This window comes from Colletotrichum scovillei, assembly GCF_011075155.1.
Source record: "Colletotrichum scovillei strain TJNH1 chromosome Unknown Contig00010, whole genome shotgun sequence".
NCBI classification, from domain to species: domain Eukaryota; kingdom Fungi; phylum Ascomycota; class Sordariomycetes; order Glomerellales; family Glomerellaceae; genus Colletotrichum; species Colletotrichum scovillei.
The window spans coordinates 876,720-899,932 of record NW_023336268.1 but is presented as its reverse complement, the minus strand read 5'-3'; the positions used below and the strand labels follow the sequence as shown (position 1 = coordinate 899,932).

At 51.9% G+C, this 23,213-nt stretch overlaps 8 protein-coding genes across 8 annotated transcripts; 1 reads left to right on the top strand and 7 right to left on the bottom strand.

Annotated features, from left to right (window-relative positions):
- Positions 1-230: 230 nt before the first annotated feature.
- Positions 231-2,161, bottom strand: HER10_EVM0006439 (pantothenate transporter; the record flags this gene model as incomplete). Its single annotated transcript, XM_035476023.1, has 7 exons — positions 231-1,039; positions 1,103-1,170; positions 1,224-1,317; positions 1,374-1,414; positions 1,469-1,515; positions 1,575-1,739; positions 1,793-2,161. 7 exons carry the CDS (start codon positions 2,159-2,161, stop codon positions 231-233), a joined length of 1,593 nt encoding a protein of 530 aa, XP_035328094.1.
- Positions 2,162-2,888: 727 nt separating this feature from the next.
- On the top strand, positions 2,889-4,202 carry HER10_EVM0004138 (flavonol synthase; the record flags this gene model as incomplete). Its single annotated transcript, XM_035473790.1, has 4 exons — positions 2,889-2,982; positions 3,045-3,307; positions 3,377-3,777; positions 3,839-4,202. The coding sequence occupies 4 exons, from the start codon at positions 2,889-2,891 to the stop codon at positions 4,200-4,202; spliced, it is 1,122 nt and encodes a 373-aa protein (XP_035327865.1).
- Positions 4,203-4,418: 216 nt separating this feature from the next.
- On the bottom strand, positions 4,419-5,563 carry HER10_EVM0006456 (2OG-Fe(II)oxygenase; the record flags this gene model as incomplete). The annotated part of the gene is made up of 2 exons (XM_035476039.1): positions 4,419-5,108; positions 5,180-5,563. 2 exons carry the CDS (start codon positions 5,561-5,563, stop codon positions 4,419-4,421), a joined length of 1,074 nt encoding a protein of 357 aa, XP_035328097.1.
- Positions 5,564-6,514: 951 nt separating this feature from the next.
- HER10_EVM0010723 (M6 family metalloprotease) lies at positions 6,515-9,054 on the bottom strand (the record flags this gene model as incomplete). The annotated part of the gene is made up of 2 exons (XM_035480174.1): positions 8,720-9,054; positions 6,515-8,660 (listed from the first exon to the last, which is right to left on the bottom strand). The coding sequence occupies exons 1-2, from the start codon at positions 8,896-8,898 to the stop codon at positions 6,515-6,517; spliced, it is 2,325 nt and encodes a 774-aa protein (XP_035328463.1). The 5' UTR covers positions 8,899-9,054.
- Positions 9,055-9,446: 392 nt separating this feature from the next.
- On the bottom strand, positions 9,447-10,304 carry HER10_EVM0002757 (uncharacterized protein). The gene has a single exon (XM_035472453.1). The coding sequence runs from the start codon at positions 10,169-10,171 to the stop codon at positions 9,527-9,529; it is 645 nt and encodes a 214-aa protein (XP_035327724.1). The 5' UTR covers positions 10,172-10,304; the 3' UTR covers positions 9,447-9,526.
- A 655-nt stretch (positions 10,305-10,959) lies between these two features.
- On the bottom strand, positions 10,960-13,327 carry HER10_EVM0007370 (endoglucanase 3). Its single transcript, XM_035476928.1, has 2 exons — positions 12,054-13,327; positions 10,960-11,996 (listed from the first exon to the last, which is right to left on the bottom strand). The coding sequence occupies exons 1-2, from the start codon at positions 12,771-12,773 to the stop codon at positions 11,196-11,198; spliced, it is 1,521 nt and encodes a 506-aa protein (XP_035328175.1). The 5' UTR covers positions 12,774-13,327; the 3' UTR covers positions 10,960-11,195.
- Positions 13,328-15,378: 2,051 nt separating this feature from the next.
- On the bottom strand, positions 15,379-15,807 carry HER10_EVM0002543 (uncharacterized protein; the record flags this gene model as incomplete). The annotated part of the gene is made up of 2 exons (XM_035472249.1): positions 15,379-15,458; positions 15,564-15,807. 2 exons carry the CDS (start codon positions 15,805-15,807, stop codon positions 15,379-15,381), a joined length of 324 nt encoding a protein of 107 aa, XP_035327698.1.
- A 3,965-nt stretch (positions 15,808-19,772) lies between these two features.
- On the bottom strand, positions 19,773-22,609 carry HER10_EVM0001167 (peptidase S41 family protein; the record flags this gene model as incomplete). The annotated part of the gene is made up of 3 exons (XM_035470923.1): positions 22,185-22,609; positions 21,620-22,012; positions 19,773-21,484 (listed from the first exon to the last, which is right to left on the bottom strand). The coding sequence occupies exons 1-3, from the start codon at positions 22,348-22,350 to the stop codon at positions 19,773-19,775; spliced, it is 2,271 nt and encodes a 756-aa protein (XP_035327578.1). The 5' UTR covers positions 22,351-22,609.
- Positions 22,610-23,213: the final 604 nt, after the last annotated feature.

Sequence of the window (23,213 nt, the reverse complement as noted above, 5' to 3'; positions counted from 1 at the left end):
ACGATATTATTTATTTAGTTATTGTAGCTTTAACTTTTACTAATATACTTACTACGACTAGCTGGCCGTAATACCGAGGTCACGTAACATATGGTAAGGCTACGGATAGTTAAAGCCATTATAACACATCCGCTACCAGCTAAATTGATGTAAGCGTCCTTCGGCCAGCGACTCACTATTGCTTCAGACGGCTTTTCAAAGCTCCCTCAGTTCATAGTGCCAGCGCTACCTCAGGCGCTTTCTTCGCCATCGGAACGCTTTTTGTTCAGATCCTGGTCCACGACATCATTCAACACAGCCAGGCCATCCCTCTCGGCACGAACTCGTGCTCTTTTCAGACGCCGAGTGTCGGACTCCGTCTTTCTCGTAGCCCACCAGGTAACCAGCGTGACAATGGCACAGCATCCAACCAAAGCCATGGCTGCTGCAAAACTTGTCTGATACCGGGGTGCGTACTTTGATCTGAAGATTTGAGGGCCAATAGCACCTCCAATTTGACCGTAACTGTTGACAAACCCGATGCTGAAGGCTGACCCTGTGGCTCGTGACGTTGTCTGCACGCGCCAAGGCCACATGAGAGGGAAGAAGGCGGACGTGAAGGCGTTGCCCACAAGCGTCGCCGCATACACGGCGCCGTTAGAAGGGTAGGCGACTAACACTCCGTAACAGGCAATGACGACTGCAAAAACGCCCAAGGGGTAGAGAGGTCGAGGTACAGTTCCTTTATCAGCGAAAAAGCCCGTTACTCCGATGACGAAGATGGACAAGAGCGAGATCGGGAGGTTGAGTAACTGAGCTCGGGCTATAGTTGTAAACCCAAGATTCGCGATGACTGTTGGCTGGTAAAAACGGACACCAGATGTACCGACAGTGAACGTGGCCCAGATGAGAGTGAAGAGCCACAGACGTCGATCTTTAAGAGAGTCTACAATCTCACTAAAGTTAAAGTTCATCTCTTCAGCTCTTGGGGCATTGGGTGGAAGCCGTGCTTGGATGAATGCTTTCTCCTTTTCACTCAGCCACTTCGCAGTGGGGGGGACTAGAACAAACCATTGTTAGAATCGCAGCATTCGGTATCAGGTGAAAGAGGATTCAAACTTACAGTCAGGCAGGATAAAGTAAACCGCAGTGCCTAAAACGAGAGTTATGAGTCCTTCCACGAGAAATAGCCTGTGTGATTCTGCTGTCAGCATTCAGAAAGCTCACAATGAACGATGTCTTACCATTGCCACCCTGACAATCCTCTTGATCCAGAAACAGTATCGAAGGCAAATGCGAGGATACCACTGAAGATTCCGGAGAGATTCCCGAGTACGTCTGCCTCGCTCGTCAGACTTCTCGTGGCGATTAGAATTAGCCAAGGGAGTACTCACAGAAGTAAAGTAGCCGAATAGACATCTCGTCCGGTCTGTACCTGTCAAGCGGTTAGTCATTCCGTCAACTGGCAGGGTTGTTGGAGACAGCTTACCAATAGGTCATCTGAAGGATAACTCCAGGAAACATTCCTGCTTCGAACTATCCATTGTGAGAAACGTCGATAATTTTGATAAGTCCAACAAAAGACCTGGACCTACTGCACCAAGGAGAAATCGGGTAGCATAGATGCCGCCTTTATTGGTGACGGGAACGTGGCAGAGAAGCGCGATGCCCCAAGATATCATTATCCTCGACTGCCAAGCACTCGGTCTGAGTCGCTTCAACAAAAGATTTGAAGGCGCTTCCAAAACGATGTAGGGTACCTAAACCAGCTGTTAGCTGCAAGCTTGGTAAATCGGGCGCAGCTGCGACATACGTAGTACAACACCGTCAAAAGGTTGTATTCGTCAGAAGTCATATTAAGCTGCGTCATGATGTTCCTTGGTGTTCCTTTGTTCATGATTCTCGCATTCGAAATATTGTCAGAGTCGATGTTCTTCATCAGGAAGAGCAGAGAGCATATTGTCATGATCCTCAGGTCGACACGTCGCATGAGGTTCTTCTCCTCATCAGCTGTGAGCAGAGACCTGGCTCTCATTCTCTCGGCATCAAAGCCAGAAACATCTCCGCTGGTCGATTCGTCGATCTGTTCACCACGTCGAGCGAATGTCAAGCCGGCTTTGCTAGCTCCACCGCCGCCAGACAAAGAGTCCGTTCTGGTTGAGATATCCTTTGTGTCGGCCATTATGAAAATGTGTAGGAATTCGGTCTCTTGGTAAGCCACCCAAGGTTCCGAGTCTCGAAACGCAGAGGCATTGCGTAGTTTTGTTAAGCTTGCTGAATATTACTTATTGAGGGCCGGGGTCAAACATTTCACTAGTCGCCAAGAACTTCGTAACACACGAAACCAAAAAGTCTGACGGAAAGAAGCCGAGCCTGCATTCATCTGCCGATCATGTCATCTTTCCCGAAATCGCGAGCAATGAAGATAACGGGGGTGTCGTGCACCATTACTGGCCACATGTAGACATATGCATGGATTGTCTCAAGTGTGCCAAGGGGAGGCAAGCAGCAGCATTTGAGCCCGGGAGAGCCTTCCGCGATAAGTCTTCCCTTCTTGATCTCTTTCTGAGAATCCTTTCGTGGGGGGTATTGACGGGCTACTGGGGTATCTATTATGATCATTGGGCAATTCACTGATGACAGTGCTGTTCAACTAAGTAAGCGGACGAAGTCCGTCGAAGATCCTTGCATTCGCAATCATACCCCGCGATGGCGAGATACGGGCATCTCACACCAACAACATCAGAGAGGCCGAGTGCGGAGATGCGTCGTTCGTGGCACATAAGATAATGAATGTTCCGGTGTAGTGTGGAGTTGCGAACTTGTGAAAGTCTAGATGATGGCCTCTGCATCAACGTCAATACATGTAGCATCAATACCTGCTTAAAAGTCCAGCTTCGACTTCAGCAATGGCTGCAACAGTGCAAATAAACCCAGCGCGTCACAATTATGAGAGTTCCACTCTTCCCGTATACCATCAGGTCCCAGAGACCAAGTACGAACGTGAGCATACGAGGAGTCAATATTTGCCATTAGATTTGAAACTTATTGGAGAATATCTACAGTTGAGTGGGCAGACTTAGTTACACTTGATCTTTCCAAATTTGACCAGCCGGGTGGCAAAGAAGCGCTCGCGAAACAGCTCTTTGACGCCATCCAAACCATTGGATTCTTCTACATTATCAGTTTTGGTCTGAGTCAAGAAGAGGTAGACCGCCAATTTGCAATTGGAAAGTCTGTCTTCGAACTACCTACCGAAGAAAAGCTCAAGTATCGTGCCGACCTAGAAAATGGCGGTTATAATGGCTACAAACCGCTTGGCCTAAGAGTCAGTGTTCGCATCGCTGTTATGGAAATGGTTCTCATCACCCTCCTCATGCTGAATCTCGCGATACAGGAAATCCGGCCCGGAATCTTTGACAACACCGAGATTTTCAACATCCCAAAGTTCATCCCTGCCTACGAGCGCCCACAACCTGAGGTGATTGACAAAAATAGAGCAGACATTGAAGACTTCGCACGTCACATCCACAATGACATTGTGAAAAAGCTTCTTGTTCTGTTTGCAATCATACTCGAGCTACCAGAAGACCACTTCGCTGCCCGCCATCGCTATGATGAGTCACTGTCAGACTGTCATTTGAGATACATGAAGTATCATGCGCGAGACGCAGAGACCAACGAGAGACTGGAGAACGTTTGGGTTAAAGGCCACACTGACTTTGGGAGTCTGACCCTGCTGTTCAGGCAGCCCGTTGCAGCTCTCCAGGTCAGAGGTAAAGATGGCTACTGGAAGTGGTATGTTGAATTTTCATTCGCCATTGATGCTCCTTGCGGCAACTATATTGACAGAAAACAGGGTCAAACCATACGACGGTAGCATCACTGTGAACGTGGCCGACGCGCTAGAATTCTTGAGTAATGGGTTCCTAAAAAGCAGCATTCATCGCGTCGTCGCCCCTCCCCCAGATCAGGCGGGGATTGACCGTCTAGGTGTACTGTATTTCGTACGGCCTGAAGATAGTCTCGAGCTGAGGCCGGTTCAAAGCAAGGTTCTCGACAGGCTGGGCTACAGTTCGAACGAGAATGCGGCTGTGGCTGGGATCACGGCGGGTGAATGGGTGAAGGCTCGTGTTAGGGCGGGAGTAAACCGTAGCCAAGCAAGAAGCGAGGTCTCTGAGCAGGAAATCGTAAGAGGGGTGAAGGCTAAGTATTACGACTGAAACAACCTCGAGGTAGATGAAGAATTGTTGAACAGAGCGAAAAGAAGCATTAAATTCCATGTGAACGTTCAAGTCTCATTTTCTTGTCTCCGAGAAGATTGTCTGGTGAATGCTACATCGTATATGCGGTATCTAGACTCATACCAGGATTTACATAGATGTCGACAAGCATGATGAAGCTTTACTAATTACTTTTGTGCCTGGAAGGGAAAGCCATCAATCATCATTAATATACTTCTCAAAAACATTCGCGTAAAACTTCCTCCCAACATCTCTATGACTCCTTACCTTCGTCCTCAACTGGCTCTCCCCCCAGGTCTCATACTTGCCCTTCAAAAACGCCGAATCAATCTCCCGCCCCTCCTCAGACTCACTCACCAGCCCCCTAATCTCAGGCCTCGCGAAATGCTCCCTCAAAGACCCCACCGCCTCCTCCTTGGTAAGATCCCTCCTCACCCCCTGGAAAAACGGAACGCTGAACCTCTCAAGATGCCCAGACAGCACGCGGTGCGTCGTAGCCTTGCACACCCCGTTCGTCACCACCTCAAACGCCTGGCCGATGTTGACCACAAAGGAGCCCGGTAACACTGGCACATCGATCCATTCGCCCATCTTGTTGAGAGCTTGCAAGCCCTTGATATGCGGCGGCGAGGCTTGGAGGAGGAAGGTCCACCACCCGGACGAGTCCTTGTGCGGACCTACGCCTTGGCCGCCTGCTTCGTCTTCCGGGAGGCCGGGGTAGTGAACTAGTTTCAGGCGGTGTTGATCCGAGAGATAGGAGAGGAAAGTCTCTGGCGGGAGGGAAAGGGCTTTCGCTACCAAGATGAGGAAGCGGTTTCCTAAATCGGTCATTTCCGATATGTACGATTCAACAATGGGACGCAGCGCTGGATACGAAGACGGCCACTGCGATTGACGGATCAGAAGACCAGCCCAAGAGATGGGACAGCAAAGACAGCCAAGAAATGTATGCTCACCTGATTCGGCCCACGAAGCCGTTCTCTCAGCGGCAGACCCTCCTCCAGCCCGCTCGGCAACTCCGTAGCGAACTCGACCTGTTCCCTCCGATCACTCTTCCCCGCCGTCGTCTCCGCGCCATCACCGCTGTAGCCCAGAAAGTGCGGGGAATTACTCAGCGCGATCTCGGATTTTGCTTCTGGCGGCAGCGAGAATAACTCTGGCAGTGCATCGACGACATCAGAAATGGCCTCTTCGGGGACTCCGTGGTTGATGATGTACAAGAAGCCGACGTTGGTGAGAGCGTGGCGCAGATGGGCGAGTAAATCCGCCTCTGTTGCGGGGTCTCGGGCGAGGGAGAGGTCTAGTGTGGGTATTTCGCTGAAGCTCCCCGTGGGTGGCATGGTGCGCTTGATACCAGCGAGAGCTCAGTTGCTTAGACCCGGCTCTGAAGTCAAGTCAGTCGGGTTTCGTGAATTCAGTAAGATTGACTTGACATACTCCCCGGGCTGGCAATGACGTCCGAAAGCTTCAGGGTTCGCGGTGAACAGGTCCGCTGCCGGGGCCGGACCCGGGGGCAGCGGGGATGGTGCCAGTTTGGAGGTTGCGCACGTCATGAGACCTATTACCTATTGATTCCGCGGCAAATGGACTGCTGTATCGAGAAGGAATAGGTACGTACAATGAGGGGCACTTAGGGACGCGGGACCCAAATGACATTTCCAATATTTCAACCAACTACCTTACTGCACATACAATACACTACTTGATACCTGTATGCCTGCATAGGCGGAACAAGTCGATAAAGCTCTACTTACTGGTTTTATACAAACTTCTTGTCATCCAATCGACCACAAAGAGACTACGTCTAGCAGCAGCGTTCTCGTTATTGTTAGGGACCCGCTTACCACACACGAGGTTTCACACGATCTCCAACTATTCCCCTCCAACACCCAGCCTGTCGGCAAAATCTACAAAAAGCAGCCATCGCAACATCACCAAACGGCAAAAGATTTCAATGCCCAGAGGCGGATTCGAACCGCCGTCAACACGGATCGCTGTATAGAAGAACCACAACGTATCATCCTAACCAACTAGACGATCTGGGCGATTGATCGTGATGATTTGATGAAGATTCGGGCGTGGGAACGGGCTCATTAGCCCTAAGCGGCCCCGCAGCGGGACTACATTGCATCGAGTCACGGCAGAAACCCCACGTTGGCGGGCCTCGATCATGCAGGAGAACGAGAAGCTTTGAAAAAGACTTATTAGGTACTTAAGTACGTAATCGATTGACGATGTTCGACGAGGTAAGCATGCCGGTATATGTGTTTTCCACTCCGTAAGTCAAAGCCTCATGACTTGGTCACTTGGCATTGCGCCGTCGCCGCCACAGACGGATCGGACTCCGACGTCGCCTTGAGCGTCACCACCGCCGTACTCGCCGCGTCGGACGCGGCGCCAACCGAAACGTATGCCGTCTTGATCTCGCCGAATTTGGCCGTGATAAGAGCATTGGGCAAATCCACCCGCCAACCGGTACCCTCAACTTCGGCGCTCAGCCTGTAGACGTCTGAACCCAGGAAGGCGGAGACATCCTCGGGGTGCTGGGCCGCATCGGGGTCGATGGCGACGTAGGTGCCGCTGTTGGTCAGCTGGAACGAGCACGTAACGCCCTGGGTAGTAGCCGTGCCGTTCTTGGCGCCCGTCACGGCGCCATTCTCCAGCGAGACGTCGTGGGTGCTCGCGCCGCCTTCGCCCGTCAGGGAGCGGATGGCGACAGTGTATGAGAGGATGCGCTCGTCATCGCGGTGACGGTCGACGATGTAGAAATGCAAACTGTTTGGCACGTCGATGAATTCGAATTCGCTGCCCGAGTTCGTGCCTGCATGGAAGAGCGCGTCCGCAAGTTGGCGGTAGTCGCCGAGAGTAATCATTGCCACGGAGCCGTTGGGCCGGTAAAAGTCGACGAGCTCAATGTCCTCCGGGTTCGCATCGATGACCCACTGGAATGGCTGATTGTCGACATTCTTGGACTTGCTGAGCAAGACGCCCGAGTCCGGCTGGAAAGAGTCTGACCCCATGCGGTCCACGACTTCAATGTCGTAGTTGTCCCAGCTACCGCCGTCGCAGAGCACTTCGGTCGTGATGTTGCATGCCGGGGATCGGTCGCCGTCCATAATAATGCGGACGCCCATCAATCCATCGCCCGGATCGACGGACCGAGCAACCAGGTTGGCAACAGCAACTCCAGAGGTTGCCAGCCCTTCGCGAGACAGCCACAGGATATCAGTCTTGTCAATCAGTCCGAGCTGGAACTTGTCGCGCAAAGTATGCAACGAGCCCATCGACGCACCCTGCAGCGCCGGGATCTGCCAACGGGTATGGGGACCGCCGGGACCGTTGAAAGAGCCGCGCGACATCATGGACCACGGTCCGGTGTATGCTCTGCGCAGGGGTAGACCGTACGGGTTATTGTAGTTATCGCCGATATCGAGCAAGTGGCTCAGCTCGTGGGCGTAGACAGCCATGCCTGAGCTCTCGCCTTGAGTAGACGAGCCACCGCCGGCGTTGGGCCAGAGTGTCGATGCCGCCGCCCAAGAGGTCCAAGGAACGTAACGTGTGCGCGCATAGTTGCTCTGCGAGCTATTGCCCTTTTTCGCTGGGCCGAATTCGTCCGGTACGTCTTCGGGACCATTGAACTTCATCTCGCCAAACTCTTGCCATGTTGAGGATTCATCTTGACCGGCAGAGAGGATGAAGACCAGCTCAAAGGCATCGGCGGTAGCGTTTCCGACCTCGGCGCGCCAAGCGGCGAGCGCATCGGTGCGAATGTTCAGATCGCAAGTCTCTCCCTCGGGACAGGCACCTGGGTTAAAGCCGCCATCAATCCCATACTGGTAACCGTTGCCAGAGAGCTGGTAAGCACCAAAGGCGGTCAGATCGACTCCGAAGCGGCCGACCGAGTCCTCCATCCAGTACTCGTGGAGAGTGTGCCCATTATTCAGCTCATTCGGCGTATTGAGGAGGTCGCGGTAGAAAGTTGGAACGTTCTCCCGGGGAATGTCAGCACCTGCAGGTTGGGGGTTGTTGAAGATGGTCGAGTGCGCCGGCTGGGTGATGACGAACGGTCTATCGGGGTAGTCGACGACGACAAGGGCGATGTTGAAGTTGCGGCTTGACCCCTTGCGCGCCGGGTCCGACCAGTTCGTGCCTGGCGGTGGAATGAAATCACCCCATGTCATGTTGTCCGGATTGACCCAGTCCTGGGGATCAATCGGAACAAAAGGCGTATACGGGCTGTCCGACGCCGCAGCAACTGGGCCGGCGATGAAGGCACCGAGGGTGGCTCCCAGCACGGCCTGGAAGCCACTGTTGCCATCGCGAAACTGCATGTCGCCCAAGATGGAATGAAAGTTGAGCGGTGACGTTCGAACCAGCCACCAGCAGATGCTCACGGAAACCAGCAAGGCAAGAGAAGGGAGCCGGCGACGGAGAAGACTGGCGATAGATAAGTACCTGGACAGCAGACGTGACGCGGTAATTGAGGTAGTACCGACCTTGCATCTCTGACCTCATGAACGTCCCTCCCCCGCCCCAACGTTATCTCATTGCGGACCTTCATTGATGTATTGTTTGGCTCTTTACGAGAGAAAGAGTGACTTGTAGTTTGCCAAGACGTCTTAATCTCGTCGATGCCCTTGTGCAATGGCACCTGCTGCTTCAGGAAAGAGTCCATGTCCACTTGGACGCGCTGATCAGTAACCACATGGGGCTCTTGCCGGGTGACTTTCGGGATGCTCGGTTGCGCCTAATGATTTAATACGACAATATCTCAGACGCAAGCTTTTCGAACGCGAGAGTCAAGGCGACCAAATTGCTTGGTTGAACAACCTCAATGGGAAGTTGTAAGATGGTTCGTACGGAGTACTCCGTAACTGCAATCGATTAATGGGTGTGGGGGTTTTACGAGATGAAATCCAGGAACCGCCACGGCCCGGTTGGGGTAATCGGATTTAGGTGGCGGGGTAAGCCGACATGCAGGTCCTCAATTTCGGCACGGATGCGACCCAGCCAGCTGATGTAAGCACCCGAAAGCGAGCCCCCATATCTGCATCACTGCCCTTCCAACACACCTGTAGTTACAACTCTGGATACGTGCATTGTGGTTTTTGGTACTTTTCCGCCAAGTGAGCCACAAAATGATTACCTATCACTCTTTGTTGTCTGAAAGGTCTTCGAATGATATCCTTTTCATAGTATTGTAGATGTAGGTAAACTAAGATATCTCGCGGTAAATGATGTACAGAGAATTATACTCCATAAGTTGACAGGCGACTGATGGTACTTGAGATGGGAAGCGTTGCTCATCTCCGCCGACGTCCGCTGTAACTCCTACCCCCAATACGCATCATCTCATCCAAAACCATCCAGAAGAGCCAACCCTTGACATTCTCATAAGCCCACCGTCTAGTAGACTCGGGAGTTGCGTGATACCCAACCAGCCACAATCCAGCAATGATGCCGCAAACGATGCCTCGTCTCACCAACTCGTTTCCGCCAAACTCGGCAACGCCCAGGAGCATCGCCTCACAGATGACATAGGGCCAGTAGTTGCTAGGGTGCCACACAAATCCCATACTCGAACCAGTTTCTATACGTCCGTTGCGAATGGTCGTGTTGCTGGGGCCGGGAAGAAAGACGGCGAGAGGCGAGGTCAGCCCCGCGATGCGCCACTGGAAGTAACAGGCCGACAGCATGATGATGCCAGCGAAGAGGCGGTCGAAGAGGGAGCTTCCGTCAATGTTGAGGACCCATACCACCGGCGTGAATGGTACGGCGGCGGTGTAGAGAAGTGCAATGAGGGGGAGGGCGGCGAATTGGCGGGTGAGAATACTGGCCTTGCCCGGTGGGCCGGACCAGGCCGTAGAGGGTCCCGACTGTGGGGCCGGTCTCGGGCCTTTGAACGGCGGATCGTCCACCGGGGTTCCGTCGACTTTAAAAGACACCATCTTCCTGTCGATAAGATGATCAAGTGAGTTGTTTGCGGTAATTTGTCTTCTGGTCTCAACCCCTTTGGATCTGAGCGAACGACTTTTTGTGTGTGATTTCAACGAGCGTGAGGATTGTTAGGTTTCATAAGACACGAGCTGGCAATAGTAAGTTCTGGCAGAAGTATCATCTAGCATTTATACTCGCGATCCGAAGCTGTGCCACCGTTAGTGGTGGCCTGTTGCCTAACCTGCCTGACCCAAACTTTGAAGGGATTCGGACCACGACATTGCTTACGGTTAGTTTCTAGAGCCTTCGACAGGGATCCTCAGCCGCCAGCAGGCAGCACACCCGTTTTCAGCCCCCGAGGTGGCACCTAACCTGATCGTTGGACAATCGCGACACGTTGCACCCGGCCCCCAGCCTGTAAGACCTGTCGGGACCTTAGCTTTTGTCGGGCACTCTGTTGGTTTGTGTCTTGGCCAAGAGATGTCGTTGGTCGGTTGTAAGGCTGTACCTGCATGGGGATTTCTAAACGCCCGTTAGCTCAAGGAAAAATGACATGTGCCATCATGTGGGACTTTGGTATTTTGACTGATCTCAGCAAGAGTTTCAGCACACTCATCAAAAGCATGGAAAGTGAACTCACGTCGGGCAGCAAATCGTCGTACAGTCCAATGAGACAGAGTAAGAGCACGTGGACATCAGACTTGCAGATCAGTCACGATTGGTGCGTACCAAAGAAAAGGGAGCAGTGAGCGAAGGCGAAATGAAGTGAATTTGTCAATACAAGAATTGAAAATGGTTAGCTGCGCGGGCGTCTCAATGGTTTAGCGCTGCGACTATGTTATGAGATCAGGTGACGGGACCTAGCCCTTGAGTGCATAAATGAAGCCATCACGACATCTCGAGATGCCAATCACGGCCTCAGCCAAGCGTCCCTGGAATATCCTGAGAAGTTTCTACTTTATATACAAGAAATTAAATCAACTTTTCCCAGAGTTAATCTAGCCGCCTTGGGCCCTTGCGGTTCTGCCCGATCCTTTACTGGTATGTCTTCAACAACTCGTTGTAGTAGTTGTATCCAGTGCCCGTCTCGGGCTCGAAAGAGAAAATGTAAGAGCCCCACATCGATCCAGCGGCCCAGAACGCGGCTCCCTGCCACACGTCGCTGTTCTCCTGGAGGTAGTCGAGCAGACCGGCGACGGCCTCCTTGCACTGGGCGTTGGCGCCGCCGGCGAACTCGCCGAGAACACCGACCTTCTTGTTGGTGCGGAGCCACGCGGTGGCGTCCTTGACACGCTCGACTCCGATGGTGGCGGAGACGCAGTCGGCAGAGGTACCGCTGCTGTCGCTGTCAAGGTACTGGTGCATCTCGTAGACAGTCTTGTCGAGAGGATCCGTCAGGCCCTTCATGTTGTCGTTGACGCTCGTCCAGCTGTGGGCGCCGGTCCAGGAGTTACCCTCGGCCCAGATCCAGTTCTCGGAGCCGGTGGCGCGGATACCGTCGATGGCGGCCTGGTTGAGCTTGAGGACGAGGTCCTGGTCCATGGAGTTGTACTCGTTGTTGGTGTCGAACACGACGTTGGCGTTGGACTTGAACTGCGTGGCCAGGTTGGTGAAGTAAGTCTTAAAGGCGGCGGTGTCAGTGATGATGTTGTTCTGGAAGCGGCCGTAGTTGTGGGCGTCGAGGACGGCGTAGCCGCCGGCGGAGGTGATTTGCTCAATCGCCTTGGTCAGGCCGGCGAGGTAGGCGGCGTCGAATGTGCCGGTGAGGCCGCTGGGAACGAGACGTTCCATGAGGTAGCTGACACGGAAGGTCGTGTATCCATCCTTCAGGAGGGTCTAGCACATGTCAGTCAATGGTTGGGCCCATTATCTCTGCAAGTTGTCGTTACTCACAGTGATGGAGTTGGCGTCAGGGAAGACGTAGTCCTTGCCGACGGTGCCGGGAAGGGAGCCGGGACCGAACTCGGCGCCGGACTGGTTGATACCGAACCATTTGAACTTTCCGCTCTTGACAGGAGTCGATGAAGCGGACGCGGCGGGGGCGGACGCAGAAGTAGGGGCGGCAGCCTTGGAGGACGAAGAAGCCTTCGTGGTGACGGGAGCAGCCGAGGTAGTTGAGGGCTTAGCAGCAGTGGTGGTAGGCTTCACCTCAGCAGCAGAGGGCTTGGCAGAAGTAGCCGAAGACTTGACGGGGGCACTCGAAGACTTGACGGGGATGACGATCGAGGCGGCGTGAGTAGACATCGACGAAGCTGGCTTGGTGTCAACGGGCTTCGCGGATGATGACACGGAAACGACGGCGGGGGCCGAGATCGAAGAAGGCGAGCTAGTCGTCGTGGGCACATGCGGCGCGACGTCGCTGGCGTAAGCCGGTTTGGACTTACAAGACCGTCTCGTCGATGTCCTCAGGGTGGTGGCCTGGGCCTGGGCGCTGACGGCGCCGGCGGCGCTTCCTTGGACGCACTGGCTGTAGTATTCGTTCTGGACTGTGCACGTGTAACCGGACACGCAGGTCGTCTCGCCGGTGAATCCCTTGCCGCCGCAGGGCATGTAGGGGCCGGCCGCGGCCATGGCTCCGCTGACGAGAGCGGTGCTGAGAATGAGTCCCTTCATGATGAATTCCAGATTCAGGGTAAAAAGAGAGTGTGTGTGTCGAAGTCTGAAAAAGAGTGACTAAAGTTTGTGAATGAACGTGGTGATGCAAAAGAGTGTAAGGCCCTGAACGAGGGAGAAGAAGAAACTTGGTAGGATGCAACGAACAGCGGTATTCTTTCTCCGAGATAGCAAGTCTGGCTCGAGGTCTTATATTTGTGTTACTCCTGGAGTTGAGATTACCGTCCCAGTGCAACCTAGACTGATCATGGTGCCGACTGGCCGGAACGGTGAAGGTCGAGATCCCTGCTATGTGGATGGGATTCGTGGGGCCACCGCATCCGCTGAATCGCCCCATCGCCCTCTCGCACCGGTTTGGCCCCCGTGGGAGGTGACGTGAGGGGCAGAATTGCTTGTTTGTGGACACACGAAGCACGATCTGGTGGTGTTACCGGGATATTGCCTGCTCTCCCTTCATTTGGTTTCTCCTCCTTCATTTCCTTGGCGGCGTTCTAGAGTGGTTCTTTTGGTGGTTCGCCACTTCACCCGATGGTTCATCTGGCGGTTCGTCTGATGTTTGTGTCTTTGTTGGTTAGACTTCCCGGGGAGGCAAAGGGATGGATGCGGCGCAGTGGGCAAATATTGGGCCAACCACGCGGGTAAATGAGCACGTTACTTTTCGAAATCAGCGCACTCCCGGGATTGTGTCATTAAACCATCAAGTCCCAAAGGATTAGGTTAAGGTTCGACCGTTGCAATCTTAGATATAGTTGAAGCATTCAACGATGCTTAACTCAATATCCTGTTGTTGACCCCACGCTGATGATTCCTCTGCATCTTGAAATCGAAACCCCCTCTCAAGACATGAAGTTGGTTTATTCCCTTCACCCAAGCTGCCAAAGTCTTGGCTTTGCTTGGATGAGGACGATCTTTCTGGGGCAGAGCCTGGCCAGGCTTGCGTGCCGTTTACGCCGTGCCGGATCCGAAAGAGCGAGTGGGACCCTCTAAGCCGGGCATCCGACTCGTTTCAGATTTAGAGTGCTTAATTCTTTTTGACTTTTTTTTGCTGTGAGCTCCCACGGCTCACACACCACATCGGGAGAAGCCGCACTAGCCCTACAAGGGAGTCTCCGCAGATAGTAATTCATCTCCGTCGTATCTCTCCATTGAGCTTAAGTCGCTTCGATCCCTACTTTCTCCTGGCAGGCCGCAGCGGCGTTTATCAGCTTACTTATCTGCGCGACGGTAAATTGAGTCCAATGGGCATCTTACCCCGTGGCGCTGGGTCAATTGAATCAATACTTCGGCGGGGTTGGTTTGTTGTTATTGACACAGGCTCACCCTCGCGGCTGATGAAATCCCTAGGTCAAATGTCTCGAATTCGCACATTTGCACAAATGTCATCATTTGCTCGAATGAGAACAAAATTGACCAAATACGGCAGCCCGTATTGAATAATGCAATGCTTACGAAGACGCTTGTATTGAGACCTAAATCCTCTAGGCCAGACCAATGAAGGGAATTGTGCGGTTGTACCTAACGTCTAGCTGGCTACTAATGCGGACTCATGCCAACTCTTGGGTGATCTCCCTGAAACCCCATACTCTTCTGCCCGTTCATGTTATTAGGCCAATTAGAGAGGTCATGTATCTCGAATGAAGGTGGGCACTTGAAGTAGCCCCTGGAATATGTTCTGGATGACGGGGTTGCTCTCTAAACTTCGTAATAGATAAGTCGCTCAACTTAGATAGAGTAAGTACTTAAGTACTAGTCAAGTGTTGTGATCTGCACCGCCCGTCTCGATAGGACGAGCGCTACTTGTGACGCAGCTAAATACAAGTTAGGACTGCTACGTATGGTTCGATGGACAACAGTGGACTGGGCATAAAACCCGATTGGCAGTCTGTCGGTTGCTTATTCTTGTCTGTGACAATGGCCCAGCCTGCATATCAAGGTCAAACGTCGACTGAAATGGATCAGAGACTGAGATATTTGGGACCCTCAATAACACAATCACAGCGCTTATGCATTACCTTCAAGCGTCGATACACGAGATCATGCTATCATAGCCGCATCATCAGTCACAATACCACCCCTGTTGTCCCTGTCGCAAGTGACTGTTTGTAAGCAATCCATACTTTAATTATATATTTTGTCTCTAATGGGAACCTCTTTCCCGTCAAGATGTCCGCAAATCTCCTATCTTTATTACTGAATCATAAATCCACATGCACTTCGTAAGAGCACTGGGATATCAATCCTTGTGCAGACGGGCTGAAACCTGATATGCCAAATTCTCATAGCGTACCTTACAGAAGGGAAGACGTTTTGTGGTCAGAATGATGTCTCACTGACAGTTACTTCCCATATCTTGGAGCCATGCTAGAGGTCGCCTCGAACTGACGATTCTTCTGGTAAGTGTCAAATTTCCACAATCTAGCACCGACTCTGAGTGTGACGTGTCTCAGAAGACGCGAAAGATTATTAAATTCATCATGACATAGGCAGTTGCGCTTTCAATCAGAAAATTTATTCATGTTTAGTCAGATATCTCGAAGTGAGCTGCTACAATTTTTGTTTGTTGTTCAAACTGAAGACGGCATCCCAAATCGCCTCCTAGGTACATCTAACAGTTAGAATCTGGGGGTGAATCTAAGCTGCACGCTACGACGCCATTGGCTAACTTAGTAGAACCTTCTCGAGTAACTAGATTGCATCAGTTCGCAAGGGCTATGTTCAGAGAGCGCAAGCACCTGGGGACAAACAGAAACTTTGCGATGCGCAATCTCTGAAGCTAAGATGACCACTCACTGCTGGGTGTTGTAATAAAAGCAACGTCCTTAGGACTGTTCTCAGGATCGGTACAAGTTTTCCAACGGAGCGAAAACTTGGTGCCTCCAGGAATCCCTAGTTCGTCGGACCGATTCTTGACGGCGTACTCGATATCGCCCTTTCTGATAGCCGAGGGGACTCCAGTGCCGTAGCAGGCTAGTTCAACAGCCGACGCGGTACCAAACAAGATCATAACAGCAGCGTAAATAATGGTGGACTTCATGTTATCGGCGATGTAAGTCTATGAGGTATGAAGCGAATGTGGTAGAAAGAGAATGAGTGAGGTGAAAAGGCTAATGCAACCGATACTTGTCAGCTACTAGACTGCTCTTCTTTAGTAGTTCTCTACAGTATTATATATAACCTCTTCCAAAGCTCAAGCACTACTCGAGGCAGGTTGATACAGTCCACGGTCCTCATAGTGATCGTGGAAAAGTCAAAGTTTTTGAGACACGATTTTAGTTCGGCGACTCCTTCGGACGTCATTAACTCCGCGTCGCTATGGCATGAATACCCAGTGGGCGCACTGCGTCGTCAAGGATGTGCTACAGGCCGGCCAGTGCGCAAGACTGATGAATAGAGGGCTCTCAGCTCACTTTCGTGTACTTGACAGAAATGAGTTGTCAAGCTTGTCCAGGAGGACTTTGCCGTTGACCACAGGAACCATATCAAGAAATGCGTCCACCGTTGGTGCCTCGTTGATGTATATATTTCCTACCAGTCGCTTTCAACACTATATGTACCTGGTGTTGCGAATTGTCCAGCGAGAATAGACCACAATCCCTGAAGACGTTAGTACATTTCCCCAGTCTCATGTCGTTCGCCCCTTACGATGCCTATTGTGGGATTTGGCCACTTTTGTGCACGCCTTTGGATAAACACTTCTCAGCAGATTTTCATAAGGCTTGTTATCTCGATCCAGATTGTATTGATTCATTCAATTTATTGGTTGCTCATCAGGTCGTTCGTCTAGATTTCCTCAACTTGCTTCATTGAGCGCCTCCCTAGAGCTTGCACTAGTCTCATGAGCGATCAAGCGCAAATACCTGAAACTCGGCCGCCCACCACGAGTGCCGCATCAAATGACGATATGACCACAGTGGGCGGCCGAGTGAAGCAGCTGCCCGTAGGTTACGAATCTAATTACATTCCAACGAGTCAGACAGCTTATGGACGAGACATCCCTGTTGGCTTCGGCTCTTTATCGCTTCATCCACAGAAAGTTTTAAATGTCTGTTATGAGACATGGTTGGGAGGTTCCGGATCGCATCAGTCTCAAGGGGCCACATGAGCGTATTGCAAACTGGCAGCAAGTAATGTTATCCCATATGCTTCAAGTATGGAGAGACTATAAGTGCCTGTGACATTGACTTGAACAAGCTACCAATCGCCTATTGGCTAGATATGTGTTGCCCTTTACTTGTGTGGATGGCACAGCCTGCATGCAGCTTTGAATACTGCTCGTTTTCTCGTTCCGACGATATCACAGTATGGGTGACTGTCGTGAGCTTGGAAAGGGTTTCATAAGGGTTTCTTTTTTCTCAACAACCTATATTCTTCGTCTTCTGCCCTCTTTCTCCTGATGGCCGGCCTCAAGGTGACTCTTAAGCCATTGATCCCCCAAGCGCTTTCTAAGCTGTCACCGCAGATTATTCTGTATGTCCTGTCAGGCCGACGCGACCCTCATACCTTCATTCCATATTTTCTTAGTACATCGTCTTGTGTAGCTGCGTCCTGCTATTTCGAGACATCCCATACTGAATGCCAAATAAGCCCTTCGCTCTTGTCTTCGCTCGAGCTGTCTTGACTTTTAGCGCTAACCAAGCGATCTCGGTAGAGTTGAATTCAGAACGTTAAGCTTCAATCGCCGTTCTTAACCGCCTGTAGTACGGGTTCTTGCAATAATTAACATGCCTATCACGGCGAGCACGGGTGCCTGCATGTAACCATACAAGGAACCCGGCGTAGAAGCAGAAGTGCCCCTATGTCTAAGTCTACTTCGAGAAAGAGTTTTGAATTAAAGCATCGGCAATTTGATTTGTTTGTCTGAAAGCTGCCTACTTGATGTTCGAGTAATACATCAGGATTGTGGATATTCGTTCCGAAATGTCCGAACACACGGGCTTGTCATCAAACTGAAATAATCCGCACACCCTGGCTCCCTTTCCGTCAACATAGATGCCTGACTTCTCCAAGAATTGCCGACCTGAATGACCACAATTGATACACAAACATCACGATGCCGCCGACGCGAACAGCTAAATCGGACGAGGCCAAGAAGGCAGCGAATGCTGCAGTGTATGGAGTGAGGCCAGGCTTCCAGGGCGGGCCACCGGCTCTCCCCGGCGCGTCTTACGCGACACTGGTGGGCCACTTCGCGTCCAGCTCACATGCGGAGGTACCCTAAAATCCATTCACCCCGGGCAACATCAAGGCAGAATATCCCATGTCAGTCAAGGCCGAGCCGCATTCCGATCAAGGTATACTTCTACCTCAATTTGCCCCAGACGCCGCAGCTGCTGTGCAATTCGACGCCGATGACTTCAGCGACGAATAGTATCTCAGCTTCAACGAAACGGCACCGGCACCGAAGAAGACCTCCAAGCCGAAGACCGCAAGAGCACCACGACCCACAGGACCCAGAGGATCTGTCAGCGCTTGCTTCCGAATTGATGGCGAGTGGCAGAACCAGCGTGTCGAATGGCTCGGCCATGCCACGAGGGCGGTGATGTTTCGAGACAAATTAACGCCGTGACTCGCCTTGCCCACTGAGCTGGGAGACTATGGAATACTGGGGCTTGCCAGAGCTGCCAAGCCCACACCAAAACTGACGGCATTGCCAGGGCACACATTGACACGCTGCTCTCCTTCAAGGAAACCTGGGAACGCCTCACTTCATTCAGCTTCGACTATCACGACGCCGACTATGATTCTACCAACTCCATGCCTGTCCTAAGCTGAAAATCATTTCCCTCCCAGGCACATCGGGCCTCACAGAAAGGGCGTTTCTTGCGCTGTGCGAACATCGTCCCGACCTCACAAATCTGCACATCAGTACTGCCTCGAGAAATAATTCGAATACGGGCCACAACCTAGTATTTGAGGCGCTGACAGATCATCCGGAGTGGGTGCCAAAGTTGAAGGAGCTTCGTATCGCGAAAATGAGCTGGACAAGCAGCGTACTGCGAGTTCTGTCGAAGGCACGGCCGAAGCTCCACATTGTACTTGTATCAACCAGAGAGGAAAAGAAATGGGGTGATTGGGAGTTGGTACAGTCTCAGTCTGAGTGGTGGAATGGAAAGTGCCAGGACAGGTCCGGAGTGGCTAAGAGGGAGCAGAGGAGATTCGACAGGTCAATTGAGAATGGCTATTGGTAGGAAGACTGAACTGAGATTGAGGGCGAACAAATCCCACTCTCAAAGTCATCGGATGGCTTGGATAGACACAGCTTTCAAGCAGATTGTGGTGAAAGGAAGAAGAGTTGTCAGAATCGAGTTTTGTACATTTTGATATGCCCCACTATTTCCGCATACGCAGAAGCTGGGAAGCCCGCTGCCCGCCACATAAACATAGTGCAACGGGGAGGAGAATTCCGGCCGACGAAGAAATGTGGTTGGAGTTGCTCCTTCTGTCCAGAATAAGTTGGGTTGGGTACATTTATTTCAGCGTGCAGTTATGTCGAGCACATGACTGAAGACTCACGCTGCCAGTAATAAAACTTAATTACTGTCAGATTGTGCCTGTTTGTCTCGCCTAGATGTTTTGATCAAATTTGCAGAACTCGGACATCACCATAGCGGCTTACCTACTCCAATCCTATCGAAGAGATAGTCTTTTCCGAAGCTAACATCCTTGAACCGGACATCATTATTGACAGCTGCGTCTATTTTACCACATAGCTCCGAGTAAGATGTCTGTAAGTGCTAAGAAGTTTCGCTCAGGTCATTCTCAACAACGTCCATCGTGCTCGACTAGGGTGTAAAAGTCCCATATGAACCAAACGTGAGCTCCTATGTCAATTTCAGCACCTTGGCAAGGCAACTAAACGTCGTCAGTTAATGATTCATCATCGTCATCATTGGCGTGGGAATCATCATCGAATCATTTCAACTTGCACAGAGATTGAGTTAGACATGTTTGATTTGCTTACGCCATTCACTCGATTATATCAGGATATTCGGATTCCTATCACAAGACAAACAGCATCGTAGAGATAGACAGCACAAAAGCCAGCGTTTTCCAAGTAGCTCGCAGCGAGCCAGCAGCGTTCTCATCCTCGTCACCGGAATTCCCCTCTTTGTCATCACCGTTTCCGCCATCTCCAGTGCCCTCGCCTGAGGCCCCATTCACGTCTCCAGGGCCGGCTGCCCACTTGAAGCTGGACACAACCTTGTCTGTGTACCCAGGAACTGAACCTATGGTGTCATCGTCGTTGGTGGTCGAGCCCGATACACACTTGGCGCCATTCCACTTGACATTTGCCACCGCGGTCCACAGACTGGTCATGTTTGTCAAGGTCTCCCAGGTATAGTAGAGCTTACAATTTGCCGCCTCATATCTGAACTGTACCGGGACGCCATCGAGATCGTCGTCGAGGTATATGTTGGCCGAGTTGACGGTCCAGGTATCCGTAGGTAAGCCCGCGAGCGGGGGGTTAGACTCGGCAAAGGGCGTCATATCGATTCCCTCTGGGGGCTTGACGAAAGCCCCGAGAGCAGGATAAATGGTCTGATAGGGTCCCAGCGAAATGACTGGTCCGCCTTTGGTTCCTCCCACAGCTTGCATTGGCGCATCGATAGGTCGTCCCCCCATAGCCACGACTTGAATGCCTAGCTCCCGGGTCATCATGCCGACGATGTAGGCACAGGCAGACGCGCAGTGTCCATCGGTGAGAATGACTGTGTCCTCCGGCTTGAACCACGGCTCTGGGATCTCGAAGATGCCGGGCAAACCGGTACGGGCGTAGGCTACTTCTAGAGGTTGCACAACATTAGTGTAGTTGCTGCCCTCGATTGTCTCAGGGCCGTAAAAGTCCTCCCAGCTTGTGAAGTTTTTCAAGTCTTCGTCGACGAAGCCATTAAAACCAACCGGGTAAGGAAGGGTCTTCAGGTCTGCGCCTAGTCTCTCAGCAGTCCTTCCGACCCAATTCAAAGCAGCGTGCGCCCGAACTCGCATGTTCATGTGCGCTTCTGCACCGGCCTCTGGGAATAGTGTCGCATATAGGCTCATTGCATTGGCCACAAGTCCACCACCGTTACCCTGCAAATCTATGATAAGATTGGGTTTGCTCTGGCTCTTGCTCTTGTTGACGAATTCGCTCGCAACTCTGGCGAACTCGATGGGATCCTCGAGCGACTCAAGAACAGTTCTAGCAGTTCCGTTCTGGGACATGAAGACATTCACTGCCAGTACAGCGGTGTCTCCCAGGGTCGAGTCGTTGAAGAAGTAGCCGCTGATATACCTGTCTTCGTGGATGACAGAAGGTTCAGGGTAGCCCTTCAAGGCCGGCGAAAATGGGATCCTCGTGGTATTGAAGGTGACTTCTGCTTCGCCATTGTCAAGCGGTACCTCAAAGCGCTCATGAACTGCTTGGCCAGACGTGATGCCGGAGAAATTTGCAACAATGCGAGCTCTGTTGACGATGGTTATCTCCGTTCCGTTGGCGAATTCGATGACGCTTTCGTCACTGAGGGTTGTGTGTAGATGCCTGCCAGCACTTGTCGTCTCGAGAACATTTTCTAGCGCCGCGCTATACAGCTGCTCGTTGTAGGCTGCATCGGGATCCTGGTCTCGAGAGTTGTCGACAGACCGCTGCTGGATGTAGTCGACAATGGGCGCCGTGTCAAAGGACTTGACCTCTGAAGCATTGTATCCCTGTTCCGTGCTCTTCTGGTAGTCAGCTAGTAAGGACTTGCGTTAGTGATGTCTGAACGGCAATCCTAGACTGTCTCCTTTGCCCCTTTCCGAGCCTCCGCATGTGCGAGAAAGGGGCATGGCCAGGAGGGGAAATAACAGTTATGAAACTCTCCACTCACAGTAAAGGTAAATCTTGGGAGACTTGATGCCATCTTGGGATATCGATATAAACAATGCTGGCGTAGAAAAGCTCATCAGTGCACCCAAAACAGGCGGCCAGGACAAGTGCCCATCTCGAGGCTTGACGTTGATCAGCCTGTACAGATCAACAGTGAAGTCAATTTGAGACTCGTAACCCCCATTCTCGAGCGACTGGGTAATGTTGTCGAGGCCACCAAAGATATCGACGCCCGGGTAAAGGTACTGTTCGGGAGGATCTATAAGAATATCGACGGTACTCTGGAATCCAAGCCATGGTCGCAAATAGTGAACGAGCGCGGTATCTCTTTCAACGTCTACCGGGATTGATCGAAGGCACTGGTATGCCAAGGAAGGCTTCACCACAATATTGTCTGCAAAGTGTCAGCTTAAGTCCACATGATCTGTCTGCAGTCGTTGCTGCTCCTTCATCCCCAGCTTAAAGCTTTCGCGTGGCACAGTGATGCGCATGCGAGGACAAACCGCCCCTGATATTTCACAAAAAGCCCGACAGCTTAGGACCGCAACAGGAGCTCTGTAACGCACCTGTAGTGTTTGTCAAACTGGCTTCGTCGTAGACCCTTCCAATCTCGGCACAAGCTTCGCCACCCGCGACCTGTCTCCGGAGCGGCAGTGTGGATGCAGCCGGGGCGGCGACCACAAATGTTGCAAAGGGTAATGCTCGTGCGAAGAGCGACGTGAGCCGCACCATTGTTTTCACAATTGTTGTTCCGAAGCAATTGCTCAAGAGGAGGACAGGTAGTTGACTACCCTCGCAAGGCGCGTCATGATCGGGTTACCGCCGTCCTTAAGAAGGCGCGCGCGTCCAAGACATTTGGAGACACATCGCAATTAGCGGCTCTTCCTTCTGTGGCACCAACAAGCATACAAAAGTCCCGAAGTGAGGCGATGCACGATTTGGCAAGGCTGGGTCGCATTGGCGGTGCTTGGCAAGACCAACAGCGTTTGTCATCCAACAAGTTGGGAGGGAAATGGCCCAAATCTGCGCCAACGTCTGATGAGGAGGAACCCGTCGAAACGGATCAGGGTAGTGCGAGGGCCCAACATCAGCATAAGTAGGCACTCAGCTTGACCGCAAGCTGAGCTTTGCTCGTGACTCCTTGAGCATAGTCCTGGGCATTACGTAGGTGTTTTCTAGCCGTTGGCCGGCGTGTCTTGGAAATGTGGTGCGGTCTGTGGAGGCTGCCAAGACGGGGAGGATGCATTACAACCCCCGCCAAAGTGCACAGCTCGAAAACAGAAATACACAACACCAAGCGGTTACCCGAGCCCTCAACGCACATGGCTTTGCTCTATTAAACAACCCTCAACCTCAATCATCTCGTCCATGACCCAAGCTTTCTAGCTACTCCATAGGTGACTATACCCTAAACATACCTGGGCTAAGGTACCTTAGGTAAAATGGGTAGGGTATTTGGAGAGAAACACATAGTAGACAAAACCGACCCGCCTCTCAACCCCGCCGTAGCCACCGTAGAATTAGGCTTCCGTTACCCTAACTGCCATTCTTTCACCTTGGCTTTTTCTGTCCACGCCTTAAGCTGCTTACACCTA

Coding starts and splice junctions, on each gene's coding strand:
- HER10_EVM0002757 (XM_035472453.1), bottom strand. CDS start 10,171: ATGGTGTCTTTTAAAGTCGACGGAACCCCGGTGGACGATCCGCCGTTC.
- HER10_EVM0007370 (XM_035476928.1), bottom strand. CDS start 12,773: ATGAAGGGACTCATTCTCAGCACCGCTCTCGTCAGCGGAGCCATGGCC. Junction 11,997..12,053: donor CTGACGCCAACTCCATCACT/GTGAGTAACGAC, acceptor GACATGTGCTAG/ACCCTCCTGAAGGATGGATA.